Source organism: Ananas comosus, linkage group 24 (assembly GCF_001540865.1).
Source record: "Ananas comosus cultivar F153 linkage group 24, ASM154086v1, whole genome shotgun sequence".
In the NCBI taxonomy this organism is placed as follows: Eukaryota; Viridiplantae; Streptophyta; class Magnoliopsida; order Poales; family Bromeliaceae; genus Ananas; species Ananas comosus.
In genome coordinates this window covers 1,636,002-1,658,495 of record NC_033644.1, presented here as the reverse complement: position 1 = coordinate 1,658,495, position 22,494 = coordinate 1,636,002, and the positions used below count along the sequence as shown (strand labels likewise).

Here is a 22,494-nt window from a genome sequence, read left to right as displayed (position 1 = left end):
AAAAAAAAAAAAAAAAGAAAAAAAAAGAGAGGTGGGAACTACTGTTCCCACCCCTTAGGTGGAACAAGCTTGTTCTAGCTTTAGCTAGAGAGAGAGAGATATTTATAAATTTAAATTTATTACAAAATTTATAATTTATAATTTTTTAAATTCTAAATTTTAAATTTTTTAAATTTAAAATTTAATGTTTTACATTTTTAAAATTTAAATTTGACCTTAAATTTAAAATTAAACTTTTGAATTTTGAAATTTGTGATTTGAAATTTTAATTTTTTCTTATTTCATTTTATCTATCCAAACGCTATTTTTTTTATTCTCGAAAACAATCAAATTTCCATCCAAACATAAAACTAATTTAGTTCTTACTTACACCTGAACTTGTATCTATTTCTCGAATAAACAATTCTTATTTATATCCGAACCAAACAAAGTCTAAAAAGATTTGATGGCCCAAGTTTGAAATTTAATTGCTTTATATTTTTATTTGAATTTATTTCTAGAAAAAGAAGCACAAAGTGGAAAGCATAGTAACACTATCTTCCTCAAAATAATTAAAAAGAAAAAGAAACATCTTATCCTTACTATATAGAATAGTAGTTAAACTAGAAAAAGGACACAAGAAAATAGCTTATTTGGAAGGTAGAGTGGCTCCTGGGATCTGCTCCTGGACCCAAAAGCAACAGCTTCTCCCCACAGCTTCTTTGAGGTTCACATGCAAAGCATTTCCCCTCCACAAGCTAAGCTAGTGGCTACATTTACTATGCATAGAATATAGCAGTGCTCAGTAGCTGCCACACGAAGCCTATAAATATCCCACACCCCATCTGAGCATTGTCCATAAGCCTCATATATTGCACTCTCCTGTAGAACATAGCAGTGCTCAGAAGCAGAAGCAGAAGCACTAGCAGCAACCTTGAGCGCGCTGCCGCAGAGCATCCCTTCTCCAATTCCGGTTGGAGCTAAAGCTAAGCCGATGCAGATACCGGTCGTCGACCTCTGCAGGCTTAACCAGAGTTCCGCGCAACGATCTCTCATGCTCAAAGACATCGCTAAGGCGTGCCGGAAACACGGGTATTTCCAGGTAATGTATGCTTCTTTTCTTCCTTCCCTTCACGTTGACAGTTTAGCATATCTTAGCTGTCTGCTACATGCCGCAAACGAATGAAACTTTCTCTACGTTCATGTTGATGAAACAGTCGGCAAGCGTGTTTTTCAGTACACACTTTCAACACTTTCTGCAGATGATACAAGAGAAATGATAACAATTAGCACAGCACAATATGGTATTTTATGCGATAAACTTGTAGAGAGGATACCGGCGAAAGGCGTCAACACCATCGTGCGCATGCATCCATCGATTGTGTATCACCGAGATGTTTGGGTTCTGTGATAAACAACGTCAACTTGAATCTTTGTAAATGGTTTGCATTGTATGTAAACACAATTACTTAATATCAGCACATTACCGTTCTATATTTTATGTGGTAAGGTTGTAGAGAGGAGACTACGGAATGCACCAAACATGCACAACTGTCGACAGCCTTCGCCAATATGTTTAGGTTCTGTAGATGAAGCAGCATGTTTCCACTGGAACTTTGCTGTTGAAATGGTTTTCACTCTACACAAAAACAGGATTAGATTAGTGCATCACCTGATATTTTATGTATAAACTTGTAGAGAGAAAACTGCGGAAAATACCAACACCGCCAACACGAACATCCGTCGATCGCCTGCCGCCAAGATGTTCAGATTCTGCAAATAAAACAGCATAGCTTTCGGATGTTTCCATTGTGGAACTTTGTTAGCGTAAATGGTTTTATACAGAACTACATGCTTACAATTAGCACATCACCACATGATATTTTATGTGGTAAACTTGTTGAGAAGAGGCTCCAAAGGACACCAACACCATCAACATGCAAATCTGCCGAGCAGTTACAACAAAGATGTCTAGATCTCTCAACAATACAGCATAGCTTGAGATATTTCCAGCGCAGAACTTTGTCAGTGTAAATGGGTCTCATTGTACGTAACCACATGGTTACGATTAGCCCATCACCACATGGTATTTTATGCGGCAAACTTGTTGAGAGAAGATCGCAAAAGACGCCAACAGTACCAACATGCACATCCGTCGACTAGCTAGCTACCACCAAGATTTTATATATGTTCTGTAAATTAAACAGCATCAGCTTGAGTTGTTTCTAGTTTCAAACTCCATCGGTTTATGTAGTTTTCATTGTACAGAAACACTTGCTTAAGATTAGAACAGTACTTGTAGAATGCAACTGTCAATTACATACCACCCAGGTGTCTACATGCTGTAAACAAATTAAACATCATCAGCTTGAGATGTTCCTACAGTAGAAATTGGTTGGCGTAAATGGTTGTTCATTGTACATAAACATATGCAATTATTCACTGTAAAGAGTATAACAGCACGATCTGACAAAGACACAAATAGCAAGAAATGATAAGGGAGAATCTCCGACTGTATAAAGGCTTTTGCCAACTTTCTAAAAGTTAATTGCCAGTGTGCTAGTTAATAAGAAGTTCAGTAGCTACTTGGAGATAAATAAAACGATAAACAACCAACATTTATAAACATGTGGAGAATAACACGGAATTCAAATTTAGCTTTGTTATGCAGGTAGTAAACCATGGAATTAGCCAATCAGTCATGAAAGGTGCTCTTGAAGCTGCTTCCGACTTCTTTGCACTATCGAAAGAGGCTAAGGGACAATTTGCGTCAGATGACATCCGCAGACCAGTTAGATACGAGACGGGCACAAAGGACGGAAAGGCAAGATCTTTCCTGAAGCACTATGCTCACCCTCTTAGCGATTGGATCCATTTGTGGCCTGCAGAACCACCAAGTTACAGGTATACATGCTAGTTACTACCCAACATTGAAAGACTAATGTTTTCTTTCATATATCAATTGTGAGAAAACATATAAGCCTAACTCATAGGGCTTAGTGTTTCCTTCGATCAGGGAAAAGATGGGAATGTTTGCTATTGAAGCCAGGAAACTAGCGTTGCAACTGATGGATGCAATACTAGAAAGCCTAGGACTGGGCCCGGCATACCTGCGCAAGGAGCTCGAGGAGGGCATGCAAATGTTGGCAGTAAATGGTTATCCCCAGTTTTCCCAGCCAGATGTCATGGTTGGGTTGTTTCCCCATTCTGATTATGGCTTCATTACTATCCTGCTCCAGAGCTGCAACGGCCTCGAGGTCATGGACCACGACGACAAGTGCTGGAGAGCAGTCCCACACCAGCCCGAGGCCCTTCATGTCCATATAGGTGACCATCTAGAGGTGCTGAGTAATGGTGAGTTCAAGACTCTAATCCACAGAGTGGTTCTCAACCCCGACACTAGAAGGATCTCAATAGCCAGCATTCACGGTCTTTCCATTGACGAGAAGGTTAGCACCGCCAAAGAGCTGTTAGATGGGCAGCAGCCAAAAAGATACGAAGACAGCAGCTTTAGAGACTACCTTGACTATCTTCACTGGAAGATCAAAAACCAGAGGAGCTTCATAGATAGCCTCAAGATCGGGAGAGCTTGACATTACATATTCTTCTCTAGTGGCTAAAATGTAGAAGACTACTATTTTTTCTGGTTTGAAGCTTTGATGCAGGAGTTTTCTACTTTGAAACTTTCTTATGCGAGGATAATTTTCTCACATGATCTTTTGAGTAGAAAAGCTCGATACTCCTTAAGCATCAAATGCGACAACTTAGTAGTAGTTTTTAGTTTTTCGAGTTTTTCTTTTGATGGTGTGAGGATAATTTTCTCACCCCATCCCTTGAGCAAAAAAGCTTGATACTCCTTGAGCATCAATTACTGAATCACCAATCTGTCAAGTCTAGAATGGTGTTTATATGTTATCTAATGTCTTATTCAACTATGCAAGTTGTATATGCAGTTATGTACCCAACAGAGGATCTGAAACCTTTTACACTCATTTTGTTAGTCTTCTTATGTGTTGAAAATTCCGTTACACCACATGTGAGTTTACTTTCAGTGTGTCAAATAGCAGAGATACAAGATTGAAGAAGACTTCTGGACACTGGTTACAGATGTCAACAGGTCCGATTCAGGTGATTTTTAGAAAGACTAAAACTAAAACCAAAATCCAACCCCGAAAACCCGAAACCATAAACAAAATCAAACAGTTTTAAAAATCCATAACCAAAAGTGAACCCACTTCAAAAAAGTCATACGTGAATCCCCTAACTGAACACAATTATTCAATGAAATATATTAAATCAAGCCCTAGAGAACGGTTTGTATACGGGTTTGGATTCAGGCATAGTTTTGTATTTGGGTTTGATTCGGGTAATCAAAACAGAACTTGCTAGAATCCGGATTGTTGCTGACATAATTGAATTCATTCCCATCTGATTTTGGTTAAATCTAGCTCATTCAGATTCAAAATTAGGTAAAGATGTTGGGTTTCCGTATCTGTTAACATCCCCCCACAACTAGTTTCATTACGCAGAGTAGAATAGCCCTTTGAACAACAATGCTTACAACACACTCTTATACATTGGATTAGAGCTAAGATGCAAATAATATAGGATCTCCAACTCTGAAATATTACTCACTAACTAAGATCAATGGCAGTTAGCTCTACTTCTGTTAAATTCTAATATTTTGCCCGGTTTGATACTCTGATTAATCAACCTAGTGGAACAAATCAAACTTCCTCAATATTATGTGCTCAATAACATTGTTCGATCGATCAAACTAGATATTCATTTAAAAAATATTCACCAACTTCCATCAGATGATGACAGATGCAACGTTCAAACCATCACGGTCAAGTTGAATCTTTCTAGACTGCCAAAGAACATAGATAGATCAATCAACAATCCAAACTTGAATACTTGGAAGTTTGCCCGTCATAGCTTAGCCAAAAAAAATCCCGTCGACAATGATTATGAAAGCAGATTCCTTCTTTTTATGAGCAAATTTGTAAACAATGCTCTATAAGTCCTCAAGTCCTTAGAGAAACTTTTAGGAGATTTTCAGGCAACCCATGGATGAAATTCTGGATTCAGTGACCATAGACTTGGATAACATTTTACAGAGGAGAATCAATCCTAACATAGCAGACACAAAGCTATGCTCAAGGCAGAGATGGTTTGCATTACAGGTCACACATTGGTACAGCAGCATGTTCATTTGTCTTCGCTTCGTACCTTTTCAGGCTATAAATATCAGATTCAACCTTATATTCACGAGTTTTGTTGACCCTATTTGGAATCGTTTATATGGTACTTATGCCCCTTTTCATAGGAATTATTACTCATGTGGAGCACACGATGTTCTTAGGCCACGTTTTCTGCAAGCTTGTCGTCTTTTTGAATCCAATTATTCACTATAATACGGAATCTTCGCTCCTTCACCCACGGTTGTAGGCATCAGATCCAAGCCACATAATTTCATTGTTCTGTTCATTTTCTTTTCTTCTCTTCCTTTCTTCTCTTTTCTGCCCTATGAACTTGGTGTTCGGTGCTGGTCTTTCGCAACAAAATCAATAAAACAATTTAAGAGAAGGAAGCATCAAGGAGTCGGAGCCTTGAGGTCCAAGCAAATGGATCAGACGGCCACTAGATGATTCATAGGGACGCTAGAAATTATATGAGGTCAAAATTTCAAATTTCAGATAGATTCTGATGTAAAGATAAATCTTAGATAAGTCTAAGAATTCTACTCAAATTTACGCAACTTGAACTCTATTAACATACTCTCCCAACTTTTAACTATCTTCTCGTTCCATTACTTGTTCATGCGCCGAAATTAGTTTCAAATTTGATAAAATATTGGCTGAGAAGGAGCTGTTGAAACAAGTCAGAAGCATGTTGATCAATCGAAATGGCCAAACTCCAATCCTCGTTCCGTCAGGCCGGTTGACCAACAAAAGAAATTTTTTACCCCTCAGCCAGCTAATTATTTCCACAGCAATTGGCCGGGACAGTCAACCACCGCAGATTGGATATTCAGATTTTCAGACTAGGTCCTTCCAGACTTCGGAATGATATATTAATATTTGTGCTTGTTCAACAATTAAAATGGAGCACTCAATTTTTCAATTGCTCACTAATTCACGCCCACCTCCTTCTTAGGTTGCTCATTGATCAAAACAATGGTTCCTTAAGATAAGTCTCTTCTTTAGCACGGCCAATATACACCAAACTAATATTGGTTTTGGCCATTCTACCTCGGTGAACAAATATTTGCATGCTTGTTTATGCGAAATTGAGCTTGCAAATATTATAAGCCTCAAAGATCTAAAAGCATGACAGTGTCCAAGACAACCCAAAACAAAAGTATGATTTATGTTGATTATCCATGATGATAAGAACAGCAGTAATAGTCGAAAAACACAGTTCCTGACTTAGCTCATTCTAAAAGTGATTAAATTTCTCAGGAAAGAACGGAATTTATAAGCCGAAATTCATTCGCTCAAGAAACTAAATAGCGAATGAATGTATAGTAACGTGAAATATATGTCAGTGGGTTGCTTTGTCTATATCCGCTGTCCTTTCCCTTTCTCTCTTTCTATTTGACAAATGCAAACTCAAAAATGTTGATGAAGTAATGAAATTACACAAGGGAGACCCACCTGATAGAAGTCTGCTCATTCTTTTCGCTGCTTTGGTCCTTCAGTGTGCTTCTTGAGGGCGCCATGATACTGAAATTTGATCGAATCAGGACAATTTTGTGTTCGAAGTTTGATAATCCGCGCGGCATCCTAACAAAAGAAGAAAAGACAAAACTTCATTGTAGTGAGCAGAGAATGATCATCAAGGACAGGGAGGCCATTACAAATTGGTCCGCTGCATTTACCGAAAGTAGCAACACATTATACTTAAATATGGACCGAGTAGTGATAGATAACTCGGCTTCAGCCTCTAAAGAAATAGATATCTCCTAGCAAGAAAAAGTAACCCTGATTAGGGAAAGAAACATCGCAAGCTAATCTTTTCAAGCAAAACAAAAACAAATTAAAACGTCGCAATGTTGATATAATGCGTCCAAGATCGATTACATAGAGTGTTTTGGTTACGAACTTTACTAGTCAACACATTAACTAGCATTTGATACCGAAATTTAAATTACAAATAAAAGCACAAATGTTGTTGGACATCTTTACAATCACTGCAACTGCTAACAGATAAAGCAAGCAAAACCGTGATATAATAAAGCAAGCATAACGAGCTCGGAAGATCCTTTTATGCAAAAAGCCATACTCTACGATCTACAATAATAAATTTTTCCCAAATCATCACTGCGTTTTCGACTTCGACTCCTCCAAAATCTCAATGTAATTATAAACACAATGAATAAGAACAATTCACACACGGCAAACTATAGCTAGCATACTATAAAAGATTAATTCAAGTATTCAACTAACCTTTAACTAGGTTAACAGTAATCAATCCCCAAAATTTTTCCAATTTTTGACGGACATTGACGAAAAGCGGGTTTACCGGGACGGAAAACATAATTTGGTGCTAACATGGCAAAAAATAGGTACCACATTCAATCTCCTTCAAAGAACAAAACCAAAATAACTGAGACAGCAGTGATTAAAATAGCCATAGGATTCAAGATGCAGCTTAAATGTGCAGAGTCAAATGTTTATTTAGGACAGAACCCTAATAATTGACCAGTTAAAATAAATGTTTCAGCAATGTAACAGTGACTGAAACCCTAGTGCCAGGTTAGAATCGGAGGCGGGGAAGCTGAGAAGCGATTCGCAGCGAAGATCGATCTGCATCTGAGTTTCATGCGATTGAACCAGAAATTTGATCAATGGAGAAGAAATCAAAGATGTTATTTATTTATGGCATTAAAAAAAAAAGGAGAAATTTGATCAATGGAGAAGAAATCAAAGATGTTATTTATTTATGGCATTAAAAAAAAAAAAAAAAGGAGACGGGGAGGAGGAGGAGAATCACCTCTTCTAATGTATTGCATTTTTGGGGCAACAAAAATAACAGCGGAGTACATTAGAAAGCGGGAAATTTTGCCGACCCTTTTTTTTAGGGTTATTTTAAGAGGGAGCTGCAAATACAGTAAATTACAAATATAATTCTACAAAGTTAATTTTTTATATATTATTTTTACAAAAGTTCTGATATTTTTAAAAATATCCCTATCATTAGGATATGTTAGAAAAAATTAATTAACCATAGATAAAATATTTAATTCTAGTTAATGAGGTGAATTGACCTTTCTATTCCTATTCAATTAATAGTTGAAATTTTTGGAGGAATATATTTGTGATGGCAAAAAGGTCATTTCATTTATAAAATAAATAATGCTTTAACGGTAACAAACAAGCGGGTATTTGAAAACATCAAGATTTTTATAGAGACAACATATAAAAATTAAACTTTGTAGGAATATATTTACAACTCACTATATTTACATGAACCTGTATAAAATTAATTTTTTTATATATATATTTTTTCTTTTTAATAAATATTTCAGAAACTGTTTCTGGCAAAAAAAAAAAAAAAAAAAAAAAAAAAAAAAAAAACTTCTCTGTAAAAGCAGTTTTTTCATAATTTTTTGGGCTAATTTCTACGCTTCAAATTTTAGGAGCTATGCTGCTATGCTTTGGAAATCACTAAAAATCACTAAAATTTTAGTGCTCGCAAATTATTTTCCATGATAGAACACCAGATTTCACGATCTATTCCGTTAAATATGATCCACAATGTCGAAGTTATCTAGAATTAAACTAAATTTTATAATTTTTTGACTTCGTATGTCTAATGAACAAGCCTCAAAATGAACTATTGTAAATAATAATTCTATAAAAAAATACAAATGAAAGTTTTAAATTTCAAATCGAAAGTATTGATCTTCCTCTTGATATTATAATATAGAATTTTTTATTAAAGTTTCATCTACTTTAGATTGTTTTACACCGTTGAACTTACAAACGCGCTACATTGACCATTAAAATAATTATTTTTGAGACCATTTGATCACCCGGTAAAAAATGTCAGAAATTATGAAATTTGGTTTGTAAATAGCTCTAATAGCGTAGATCATGTCTAATGGAGTCGATCGTTAAATTGGATGTCCCATCATTGAAAAATAATTTACAAGTACAGAGATTTTCATGCTTTCAAAAGCACAAGAGACGTACTGTAGAACCTCGCTAAATTATAGATAATAGCTGAATTATAGATAATTTTGAATTGGCTTTTCAACTTTTCTAAGTTTTAATGAATTGTTTGATTTGAGTCGGTCAATGATACTTTAACTTCAGAAGTTAAATATGTCATTTATATTTACATATTTAGTTAGTATATTTTATATTTTTTTGTAACTATATATTTTTAAAAGTGAGTAGTTAGCTTAAATTTTAAAATATATAGTTTACATCCCTTCAACTAAGTGTTTGTAAAATTTTTAGATTTTTAATATTTATTAAAAAAAAAAAAGTTGATAAAACAAAACCCAACTTTTAGCCCTTGGAATTTTGGGTTGCACTACTACCATTACGTACTCTCCTCAAAAATGGTAATTTTATAAATTCCTTTTCAAAGTATAAAATAGCATTGATATCTTTCTACATATAAATGTGTTGATGGTTTAGGCTAAGAATTTAGGATTTAGGATTTAGAAAAGTATTCGTTATAGATTTATATGTTTAGAGAGAGAGATTAAAAAACAGTCTATTTGGATTTTTTTTTTTTTTTTTGAGAATCAAACACTAATATAAACTAATTTCGGATTCGGGTCGGGTTGGGTTCGGGTTCGGATTCGGGTCGGGTTCGGTCAAAATCCATATCTGAATTCATATCCTTCAGATTTTTATTTTTGATATCTATATTTGAAACCATATCCGTTTAATATCGGATAAAATCCACCCTATTCGGATTCAGGGTCGGATAAGATTTCGGGTATCCGTACCCATTAACATCCCCACTTGTGATGTAGTACTTATAGGCTGCATTTGACACCAGGGATATCCCCAAATTTGTAACGAAACGGTGGAAGAACTAGGGGAAACGGATTGTTCAGATCAAAACGAGTTGCATGCTACCCACTTCGTTTATTTCATTTAGAAATAAACTTAGCTGGAAATGTGAATCAACTAGGATTCGAACTTGAGACCTCGAGTACCAACCACCAAGCCCTTGCTACTTGCTCTAGGAACGGTCGATGGAAACAGTAAAAGTTGTTCTCCAAAATTTTGGCTTAGTTTGTTATTGGGGCCTATCTGAATACATTAGATAAAATGGAGTTGGGGTAAAAATATATAGAGATATATTTCTACATTCTCCGGTGAGATCGCAAAAAATATATTATAACCGACTCATCGCAATATGCGGAATGTAATATTACGTACGGAAACAAATAGAATATTTTTCCATCGTACTTTCTCATAGCATGTAACGCAATCTCCCCGCAATTCCAAATGAAATTTAGTTCGCCAACCAAACGCAGCAATAATGACTCTGGAGACTGAAACGTCCCTAGCGCAAGTGGCAAATAGAGTATTTTTCCATCGTATTTTCTCACAACACGTAACGTAATCTTCTTGCAATTTCAAACGAAGTCTTAGTTCGCCAACCAAACGCAGTAATAATGACTCTGGAGACCGAAACGTCCCTAACGCAAGTGGCAAAGAGTTTGGTGGTTGGTACCCGAGGTTCCAAGTTCAAATTCTACTTGATTTATATTTCTAACTAAGTTTAAGCAGGTAGAATGATACCTATCTCTCTAAAATAATAATAATAAAATAAGGAAAAACTTCAAATACGCCCCCTTGTGGTTTCACCTTTTTTCACTTTAGTACCATGTGGTTTAAAATATATCAAGTTAGTACCCTGTGGTTTTGCACTTTTTCACTTTAGTACCATGTGGTTTAAAGTGTATCAGGTTAGTACCCCGTGGTTTCACACTTTATCACTTTATACCTTGTGGTTTAAAAACCACAGGGTACTAACTTGGTACAAAAATAAAACCACAGGGTACTAACTTGATACACTTTAAACCACAGAATACTAAAGTGATAAAGTGAGAAACCACAGGATACTAACTTGATACACTTTAAACCACAAGGTACTAAAATAAAAAAGTGTGGAACCACGGGGTTTTTTTGAAGTTTTCCCTAATAATAATAATGATTCAGGGGTAAAAATGTAATTACACTTCAGTTAGCCGGAATCGTATTCCTACGTTCTCCACGCAGAGGTTAACAAGGAAACCTCCCCAACAGGTCACGTATCAAAGCACAACTTAGCCTCTTAAAAAGGAAGAAACTATTCACTGCACCGGGTGTATAAGCACATCTCATACGCCACACCTAATAAATTTTATGAGGAAAATGTGTTTTATGTATAAAAAAATTTATAAATTTTAGACACGAATACTTCCTAAATTGGATAATGTCCCATTATAAACTTAGCTTTATAAATATTATATGGTAAATTATATAACATCTATCAAATTAAATTTTAATTTAAGGTGTAAATTATTAAAATCTATGTATTATGACGCGGTTACATGTCGCGCATGTCCGTGTCGGACACATCTTTGTTCGTGCTAGACTCGTATTTGACGCAAACCCACCATGGATGTGCGTTCATGGCGCATTCCTATGAAATTTTTTTATTTCACTTTTTTTATGCATATATATATATATATATATATATAAAGAGAGAGAGAGAGAGAGAGAGAGAGAGAGTTGGACTGGGCTACTATTAGTAGTAAAATTTTATTATTGCTACCAGTTTTTTTGCTTTTGAATCAACTCTTTTCATTATTTCTAACCATTGGATTAAATACTATAACCCAGTGGGGACCACTCAACCCTAGGAGGACCACTCAACTCTAACCGACTAATATCATTCTGACCCTATAATTTTTCATCCAAGGGTTAAAAACTTGATAGCAAAAAAAGCGTTTTACTATTAATAGTTTTCCAACCTAATTCTATATATATATATAGAGTTGAGCTAGAATACTATCGATAGCAAATGGGCTCCGTTGCCACCCATTTGTTTTCGATGATGGAGCCTCCAAATCGACGATCGACACCGTTGAACATGATCTATACTACTTGAAGTGTTTAGAAATCAAATTTCATATATTTTCGATATTGTTCTCTTATCCATCGAGTGGACACAAAAATGAACGGTTGAAACTGAATATTCTTTAAAAAGTGATGATAGGAGTCTTGTAATCAAGATCAAGAGTATAGATCTTGTTTTAAATAGTTTAAAGAATTTTCTAACAAAAATTCAATTGATTTGGATATCTTTGCGCCGTTAAACGAGAAAACGCCTCAAATCTACCATTAAAATTACAAATTTTGAAACCCTTTGATCATTAGGCAAATGATGTCGAAAAGATTTGAAATTTGATTTCTAAACACTTCAACTGGTATAGATCATGTTCAACGGTGCCGATCGTCAATTTAGAGGCTCCATCATTGAAAACAAATGGGTGGCAATGAGACCTGTTTGCTATCAATAGTATTCTAGCTCAACTATATATATATATATATATATATATATATATATATATATATATAATATAAGATAATTAATATTTTAACTTTTAATGAATACATATAAATTTTTTGAAATAATATAAATAAATTATATATGGTGACGAATTTTTTTGAATTTTTTTAGAAAATATATGAACTATCAATGAAAGTTTATTAAGTAACTTTCACTAGTATAAAAAATAAAATATTATTTTAGTAAACTAAATATTTTATATATAATAAATACAAATTATTATTACATTAATAATATTATACTTTATTAGCAGTATTCACGCAGTGTTCATGTTTTAATTTTTGTTTTTAAACTGTTGAGTTCGCCATATCCGAGTCATGTCGTATTTCGTACGTCTTCGGTGTTCATGTATGTGACGTGTAGATTAAAATGCTTTATGTGGTGCATCAAGCGTATGAATATATACAATTGGTCCATGGAATAATTTCTCTAAACAAAGAGTGTGACTAGGAGAGGGGAAAGGAATGCATTCCAAACTTCCTCTCTCTCTCTCTCTCTCTCTCTCTCTCTCTCTCTCTCTCTCTTCCTTGTTTATATATACACACACAATAACTCCTATACAATATAAGGTACACAAACCCTAATATTTCATTTATTTGTGATATTTCCTCCTCTTCTTCCCCACATTAGGCCTCAATGGGTTTACCCATGAGCTTGTTGGGTAAATTTGGTAAGATCAACATAAACCCCTTCTTTTTCCCTTTTTTTATTACTTTTCCCCCTCTTTTATCATCTATGATATTTTGAGTAAATTAGTACATTTATGCATGTTTCTACATATATATATATATATATATATACTACACTGGATCATTTTGTTTTTAGCTATATGCTTCATTAACATTTTTCAATGATAAGTGATGTTGTAGCTTTATGTCTAAAAAACCAAATTTAACATATGGAAACAAGGTTGTTCATTGCAGCTTAAGTTTTTAAATCACACTAGGCTTTTGGTTTATTTTATTCTCTCTGTTTTAATTTAGTATAATTTTAGGTGCCTAAAATGGGCTAAATTACACAAATATTTAGCATCACTAAATTCTCTTTTATTACTCTCTTTAATCCTTCTAGGTCCAAACACGAGTTAGCTTTCGAACAGCGAGTTGAATTGCAAGCCTTACTCTCTCTAACATATACCATACAATGTATAAAAATAAGGTTAAATTATAGAAAATCTACCTGTCAATATTTGCTTTTCACTTTCTCCTATGTCATTAAAAAAACCTACACTTTACATTCATAAAAAATAAAAAATTTTCACAGGGAGTATGCTGTAACAAAATAATCAAATTGCCCCTCATCTTCTTCGGGATGGGGGAGAGTGAGGGTGAGGGCGTGTGTGTGGGCACGGACAGAGAGGTGGGTGAGGGCGAGGCAGCGAAGGGCGAGGCGGCGCGGCGGAGGGCAAGGCGGCGCAGCCGAGGATGAGGAAGGAGGAGGGTCGTTTCAGGGATATTTTGGATATATAAAATATGATATAAACGGAACTCTAACGAAGCACTCACGACGGGGGTCAAAATGAACATTTTTCATTTTCTAAGAAGGCAAAGTATCGATTTTTGAATGACAGAGGAGGAAAATGAAAAAGTGGATAGTGACAGAAAAATTTTCTGTAATTTAGCCTAAAATAAAAACAAACAACAATATACAAAATAAATATATACCTTGCTAGCTTCGCATATCAGAGGTGCAGTGTTGGATATACATATAAAATATTAAGATACGATTCTCTGACAGCTTTAAGCTTTTCGCTCGTATCAAATTATTGTCTCTCTTATTCTCATTCACTATTTTTTAGATGCTATATTTTGTTTTAAGCCAATATTTTTCTAATGTTTATATAAATAAACATACTTCATATATATTTTTACAGGTCTTCCAGGGATTAATGCAGCAGCGACAAATCAAGTCTATGAGAGATATTTTAAGGACAAGGAAATAAAAACATTCGAAGATTTTCATATCAATTTTGTTATCTTTTGCAAGTAAGTTTTTTTTTATATATAAATACATTTAATAAACTTATCCAATTAGTAGAAAATTTAGGGAAATGAATGGAGACCCTCTTAACAATATGCTGTTTTGAAATAGTCCCCTCAACTTTTCTTTTTTTGTTTTGCTTTGTTTTTTTTTTAATTGAGATCCCTTCAAGTTCTATTTTTTTAATTGAGTTTTTGTGCTCAATTATGTTAAAAATTTTATCAAATTTAATAACTCACTGAATTGAAGTCATGAATTCGATGAAATACTAATGATTTGCTTAGATTTCTAATTTATATTGGGTAAACTTCAAATATCACTCCTATGGTTTCGCACTTGCTTATTTTAGTAGTATGTGGCTTAAACTGTATCAAATTAGTACCCTATGGTTTTATTTTCTCTTTTTGTCAGCTCCTCCGTTAACTTTTTGTTAAATCATATACAAAAAACTTCAGAGACTCCACCTATATTTTATCGAATATTCACTTTAGTATATTTTAATTTTAACTTTGTCACTGATTTAACAAACAAATTAGTGGAGGGGATAACAAAAAGAGAAAAATAAAACTATAGAGTACGAAACAGATACACTTTAAATCATAAGGTACTAAAGTGAGAAATTGCGAAACCACAAGAATGGTATTTGAAGTTTTTCTATTTATATTTTACTAAAATTACTTAATTCTTAAAAACTTAGAAGTTAAGGTATTTTAATCCAAAAAAAAGAAAATCGAGGGGTTCATTTCAAAACAGGCTATAGTTAAGGGGTCACCATACATTTTTACCAAAAATTGGCAGAGAGGACCGTAATGTAATGTGAGACTGCCTTATCTGCCATTCTGTTCATGTGACGGACGGCGAATAATATGATCTCACGTTGAAAATTCTCCCTATCTTTCTTCATTTATTTTTAAAGTAAAAACATACAAAACTTATTCAAACTATCGAATCTTTTTTATTTGACTAGATAATATATAAAAATTTTAATTTAATTTGAATCAGTCAACAATATTTTTACTTCAAAATATAGGTTTAATTAGTATATTACATGCAATTCTGGCAACCATAAATTTATTAAGTATTAATTTCATATAGGTCCCTCTATAAACATATATATAGTGAATGACAAATATATTCTTATAAAGTTCAACTTTCATATGTTATTACTCCTGCAAAAGTTTTAATGTTTTCAAATATGTCCCTCTGATTTGTTACCGTTAGAGAACTATTTATATTTTCAATTTGGTCGTCACAAATATATTCCTTCAAAAGACATAACATTATAATATAAGAGGGATAAAAATATCAAAAACTAACCAGGGTTAAGTACTTAACCTATGATTAATTAAATTTTTTTAATGGATTCTAACAGTAGGGATATATTTGAAAATATCGGGACTTTTGCAGAGACAATATATAAAAGTTGAACTTTGTCGGGATATATTTGTCATTCATTGTGTTTGCAGGGACCTACATGAAGTTAATCTATTTATTAAAGTAAATAATTAGCTTAAATTTTGAAGTTAAAGTATCGACGACGACTGATTCAAATCAAACAACTTGAATGCTGGATAATAAAATTAAAATTTTCAAAGATTGAATAGTCAAATCAAAATGGTTGATGGTTCTCATACTAACCTCACCAATTTCCGTATTGTGCTTTAAGATTCGTGCATCATCAGTTTCTTTTTTCTTTTCTTTTTTTTTTTTTAATTGTTGTGCAGAGAGTTTAACGCAGCCTTGCCGGGACAGCATTATGATGTGTCAGCGAGCAGAGAGGAAATAAAGGCAAGACTACCTACTCATTCATTTTTTAGGTCAAAAATGTACAGAGACCCCCCCGTCAACTATAGGAATCATGAACTAGCCCCTCAACTAAATTATTTTAGATAATTTTGTATAGGATTAAATGCATACCGGTCCAAGCAAATATAATGAATCATAAATATATTCTTATAAAATTCAATTTTTATTTATTGTCCTGCAAAATTTTTAATATTTTTAAATATATCATTCTGATTTTTTATCATTAATTGTTTATATTTTAACAGTAAATAAGTGAAATGTCAATTTTGTCATCACAAATGTGTCCTTCCAAAAGCCACAACAGTATAATATAGGAGGGGTAAACAATCCTATTAATAAGATTGGGACCCTTGTCCTATCAAGTCGATTTGATTGATCGGAACTTCAAATTGATAATCGGCACCGTTGAAATTGATCTACACAATTAGAAATGTTTAGAAACCAAATTTTGTAATATTTAAAAATCATTATCAAGTTCATCTTAAAAGTTGAAAAATGAACGATCATAAATGAATAACCTTCTTAAAATAGAGGTTAGACTCTCTCAGTTCGTAATCAGAGTTATCAAATATTATCTAAATAGTATAAAGAATTTTCTATCAAAAATTCAAGCAATTTGGATTGCTCTACACCGTTAAACAAGCAAACGGCTCATATAGGCCGTCAAAAATTGTCGATTTTACGACACTTTGATCACCATGTAAATAATTTTTAAAATTTATGAAATTTAGTTTCTAGATATTTCAAAATACCTAGACAAACTCAAACCACGGCTCCGATCATCGATTCGAATACCCTATCTCAAGACACATTTGATGGCATGCTACTATCCTAATACTAGGATAGAGTCCTAGCACTAAAACTATATATATAATATAATATACTATCGTGGGTTACCTATTCATACTGCCTAATGATCTAATATTTGAAGTACTTAGAAAATAAATTTTATGATTTTTCGATGTCATTTGCCTAATGATCTAAGGGTTCAAAATCAATAATTTAAGGCCCGTGTGAGTGCCCGTTTGCAAGTTAACGTTAAAATATCCAAGATACACGTAAATTTGATGGAAAATTCTATACTATATAAAACTAAGATCAATATTTTGATGCTAAAATTTAGTATAATTACACCATTTGTCAAGATTTTATTCACTGTAAATTTTGGACTTCTGCCATTCGTTCACACCCCTAGCGCAAATGAATCAAAAAATTACAGAAAATTTATTTTTAGTAACTTCAAATATTGCCAGATCAAGTTAACAGAAGCCGATCACCATTCGAAGTCGCAACAATAAAACGAGCTTAAGCCGGACAGCTCGTGCTTCCAAACATAGTACCCCTCACTCCTATAACCTAATATATATATATTATATATTAATATATATATATATATATAATAATATATAATTTATTTTCAATAAAGCTCTAAATAATACAAATTAGTTCTTTAGTGACCGGGTTAACTGGCTCACTATTTATTGTTGTACCCTCGATAAAAGATTCCTACGTAGCCTCTTTTTTTAACGACCTACAACTTAATCTTGTCAATACTTTTTAACTCAATAAGTTACACTAAATCCTGTTGTTATTCAATTAATTATTCCATCTTGGATTGAAAAAATTACATTTAACTTCTCGGGTGCTATCAAATATTTCACTTTGCTATATTCTAACTCGCTGTAGATTTTTTGTAACAATAAAGATAAAAACATAATACAATAAACGTGTAATTTTTTTAACGTATCATTTGATTTAAGCCTTTTTCAAAATTTATAACTTAAATAACATGAAAGTTAGACTAAATTTATTGATAATGATAAGTGATGTTAAATATAAAATTTAAAAAGTATTAAAAGTTAATTTAATTAGACAACTAATGGAGAAGGATTTATAGGCAATTAATGCAACTTTGGAGGGATACATTTGATAAATAAAGTTTTGTAGGGATAAATATGTAATTTTATTACTTTACGATATACGTACATAATTAACCAAGTTCTTTTAATAAGACCACTTGGATTCTAATTTTTTGGAATTAAGTGATATTAATAAAAAAATTTGGAGATTTTATCAAATTAATTAGTAATTTCAACAAATTTAATGGCTTGAATCTTGGTTTAGCAAATAAAACTAAGTCGATTAATGATTAAAATAACTAATAGAACCGTTAATTTAAATAACCAAAGTTAGAAGTTGAGGGGTCTCAATGGAACCAAAAAAAAAAAAAAAATGATGGGGCTATTTAGATTGGCCTATAGTTGAGGGAAAATCCATGCATTTTTCCATTTATTTTTTTGTTTTCATTATTATATTTATTTATTATTCTCAATATATAATTATAGGTTAAATTACAAAATACCCTCTTGGGCATTGCTCTTCTCTCAATTATCCGCTTGCATAAAATTTTGTTTTAATTTGAATCATGTATATTACCACTAGTTTTTAAATTGGTCTAAAAATTTGAAATTATGTTGAATTTTTTTTCTTAATAATAATTTTGTTTATTTTTATTTTATCACCCCGTAGTTCAAAAAGTTGGATATACTGCCGGTCCCCTGTGATTTAGCTTATTTTTACCTTGCTACTCCATGGTTTAAAAAATTGTACTTTGTCCACTTGTGGTTTAGTGCATTTTTTCACTCTACTATGATGTGATTGTAAAAAAAATTTTACTTTGCTATCTTATTTGACATAAATTTTTTAGTAAACTAAAAATTAAATCATAGGAGAGCAGTTGCACTTTTAAATAGGGTGTCAACCGGTCGGATTTAGGGCGGATTCTCAAAAATCTGAATCCGAACCTAGCTCCAAACCTGAAACCCGAACCCCATAGATTTTAAAAATCCATATCCAAACCCGAACCCGACCAAAAAATTTGAAACCTGAATCCAAATCTGAACCCGAAAATTTGAACCTGAAACAAGTATTTCTCTTTTCAATATTACAAAATATATTACATTAAATCTAAATTTTTAAAATACAAATTCAATTATAATATCAAATATATATATATATATATATATATATATATATATATATATATATATATATAATGTAAATTAAATTCGGGTTCAAGTCGGATTCGAATTCGGGTTCGGATTGGGTACAGTCAAAATCCATATTCATATTCATATCCATCGAGTTTTTGTTTTTGATATCCATATCCGAAGCCATATCCATTTAACATCGGATAAATTTGCTTTATTCGGATTCGGGTTCGGATAAAATCTCGAATATCCGTACCATTGACATCCGTACTATTAAACTATGAGATAGCGAAGTGAAAAAAAATTAAGGCCCTGCTTGGATGGAATGCTAGCCAAGAAAATAGAGTTGGAAAAAAAAAAAAAAGTAGCATTTTCTTATTATGCTTTCGGATCACATATAATGCAATTTTCTCGTAATCCCAAACAAAGCCAGAAACTCACCGCTTCTCCACACTTTGAACTACGCAGGTCTTCTACGACGAAAAATGGAAGGAATCTACAGAAAAGCCGAAGACGTTTTTCGAGTTTATGGAGAAACATTTGAAGGAACGGAAGACAAACCCCAGCGCCATGATCACGACGGGCCTCGCCGCGCCGGCTGCCGCCATGGCTCTCAAGCGGACGGGGCAGAATATACCGGCGGTCAAGAATTTTCGGCTCAACCTCATCCCCGACGTCGTCTTCGTGCCGTCCTGCACGCTGCTCGCGCTTTTCGGGGTCAGATTGCTCCAGCTCAAGAGCAGCACTTAGCGGGCTCGTTCTATCCGTCCATAAATAAAGCTGGACTGTATCGAGAAATAAAAAGCAGTTTACTTTCGTGTCGTTTTAGATAATGTGACATTCGAATCATCGTCGATCGGAATCATTAAAACTTTACTACAAAAACTATCTGAACTTTTCAGAAGTCCAATCCCTCTGACAACTGCATGGAAGTAAACGATTCTAGCTACATCTAGAAGTATATATAGTTATTAATGTATAAGCTTGTAACTAAATTATTAATTTGTAAATATTGTATATATCTTGATGTGGAATGTATACAAAAAAATATATATATATTTGCAGTTAATTTCAAGTCTACACTTTATTATTAAACAGGCTCATAAATATTTTTATTCAATAACATACATATTTTCTTTAATTTTAAGTTTATTATACATGCCAAACTATTTCGGTGAAGTTCTGCGTCTAAATTCGATAATTATTTCAAATTTTAGATGCTAAAGTACAAAATTAAAATTCATATAATTTTTTACGCAAGTAGGTAATTGGACCAAACGATATAAATACAAGGTGCTTTTCCATAATCTATTCATTTATATTATAAAAATTTTTCTGTAAATATCTATCTTTTTTATTTTCTATTTTCGGCTTTCAAAAATCTATAGTGTACCCACTCAAAATTTCAAGCTGATATATTTAATCCCTCTCCTTCAGGGTTCCACCACTATTCTGTTATATCAAAAATATCATTAAAAATAGCAAAAATATATTTAAAAATATTAATTAATTTTTTTATAGTAAGGTCAATTTGGTCATTTCGTGCTTTCTATTAACTCCATAGTTTTCTGAAAATATTTATTAAATTTTAAGAGGAATGATCTGTTAGGTTTTTGTTAGATTTATAGTTGAATTCCAGTTGGATTAGAATTAATATTTAAATCTATTGGTGATAAATTATAATGAATTTAGATATTAATTAGAGTCGAAATTCTAATTATATTAGGATTGGGATACATTTTAAGTTGAGGGCCCCCCACGAGTGATTTGGGGGCCCTTGATATGGGCCAGACTGGAGTCCTATTGGCCTATCGGATCTCAACTGCTGGTCCGAACCGAGATCGGGTGAAGAAGACCGTCGCAAATCAGTGGTCTCTAAGCCAAAGCAAAATGCACATANCGAGCCCTCCGCTACCCACCAAAGACATTCATTTTTCCTCCATAATTTTCTTTTTCAAATTGGTCGCACCGCGAAGCTATCGGCGAGTCATAAACCCGAACCTGAATCGATAGTAGATTTCGAGTCACATCTAACAATTAATTTTTTTATAGTAAGGTCAATTTGGTCATTTCGTGCTTTCTATTAACTCCATAGTTTTCTGAAGATATTTATTAAATTTTAAGAGAAATGATCTGTTACGTTTTGGTTAGATTTATAGTTGAATTCCAGTTGGATTAGAATTAATATTTAAATCTGTTGGTGATAAATTATAATGAATTTAGATATTAATTAGAGTCGAAATTCTAATTATATTAGGATTGGGATACATTTTAAGTTGAGGGCCCCCCACGAGTGATTTGGGGGCCCTTGATATGGGCCAGACTGGAGTCCTATATTGGCCTATCGGATCTCAACTGCTGGTCCGAACCGAGATCGGGTGAAGAAGACCGTCGCAAATCAGTGGTCTCTAAGCCAAAGCAAAATGCACATAGCGACTCGGTGAGAGTTAGTGGCATACGAGAGCCGAGCAGTGTTTGGTGAAGAACTCTGCTAGTGTGGGTCGGCAATTCTAACTTATAGCTGCTCTCAGGTGCCGTTTGGTTCGCTGTAATTGTAAATGCTTGGTAGTTGAAGATGCATCTATTTTCTCCTTTTATATCTTTAGGTGCTGTGATGTGGCCGCCAATGCTTTTCCTGCTCATTTCCATCACTGCCTTCGGATGTTGTGCTTTCGACACTTCTCTGCTTGAACTGTGCATATCGCACATGTTGTACATAACAGTCACATCTGTCGCAGCCTATACGTCATCGCAGCCTTTCGTCAACTTCATTCCTGCCGCCGGACCCTTCTATCGTGATGGCAGGCGTCCCCTTGGGTCTGTCTGCATCCAAACGCCGGTTATGATCTTCGTGATACGTCTTATCCTTTCCAAAGCTGACCTCTGTCTGCACACCCATCCCTAGACCTTTTTAGTGCTTTTGCCTATTTGAGCCCTAAACCCTAAACCCTAAACCTTGATGGTGCATGCAAGATGAGCTTCTTTTGGGTGGTCCTCACTTCTTTCACTGATGTCTCTGCTTTGGCAACCTATGCGACGCGCTCTAGCCCAAGAGCTCCGGGCATCTAAAAGTGGATGTCAATAAATATAATTTTCGTAATTTTAACAAAAATACTGAATGGAAACGAAAGCTGAATTTTACTCGCAT

At 33.7% G+C, this 22,494-nt stretch overlaps 2 protein-coding genes and 1 long non-coding RNA gene across 18 annotated transcripts; 2 read left to right on the top strand and 1 right to left on the bottom strand.

Moving 5' to 3' along the window:
* Window positions 456-8,029, bottom strand: LOC109728767. 16 transcript variants are annotated; one of them, XR_002221099.1, is made up of 8 exons: window positions 6,639-7,907; window positions 2,660-2,861; window positions 2,276-2,321; window positions 1,839-2,171; window positions 1,699-1,752; window positions 1,467-1,618; window positions 1,317-1,384; window positions 456-1,235 (listed from the first exon to the last, which is right to left on the bottom strand). It is a non-coding gene; the product is annotated as an uncharacterized LOC109728767 (long non-coding RNA). The 16 variants fall into 16 exon arrangements; XR_002221091.1 differs by having other exon boundaries at window positions 1,839-2,861; window positions 6,639-6,767; window positions 6,863-6,946; window positions 7,431-7,907; XR_002221087.1 differs by adding an exon at window positions 7,978-8,029 and having other exon boundaries at window positions 1,839-2,861; window positions 6,639-7,796.
* LOC109728766 (protein DMR6-LIKE OXYGENASE 2) lies at window positions 948-3,999 on the top strand. Its single transcript, XM_020259288.1, has 3 exons — window positions 948-1,081; window positions 2,651-2,883; window positions 2,996-3,999. Exons 1-3 carry the CDS (start codon window positions 974-976, stop codon window positions 3,570-3,572), a joined length of 918 nt encoding a protein of 305 aa, XP_020114877.1. The 5' UTR covers window positions 948-973; the 3' UTR covers window positions 3,573-3,999.
* Window positions 13,144-20,415, top strand: LOC109728773. The gene is made up of 4 exons (XM_020259294.1): window positions 13,144-13,240; window positions 14,444-14,555; window positions 16,275-16,338; window positions 19,815-20,415. Exons 1-4 carry the CDS (start codon window positions 13,207-13,209, stop codon window positions 20,094-20,096), a joined length of 492 nt encoding a protein of 163 aa, XP_020114883.1. The 5' UTR covers window positions 13,144-13,206; the 3' UTR covers window positions 20,097-20,415.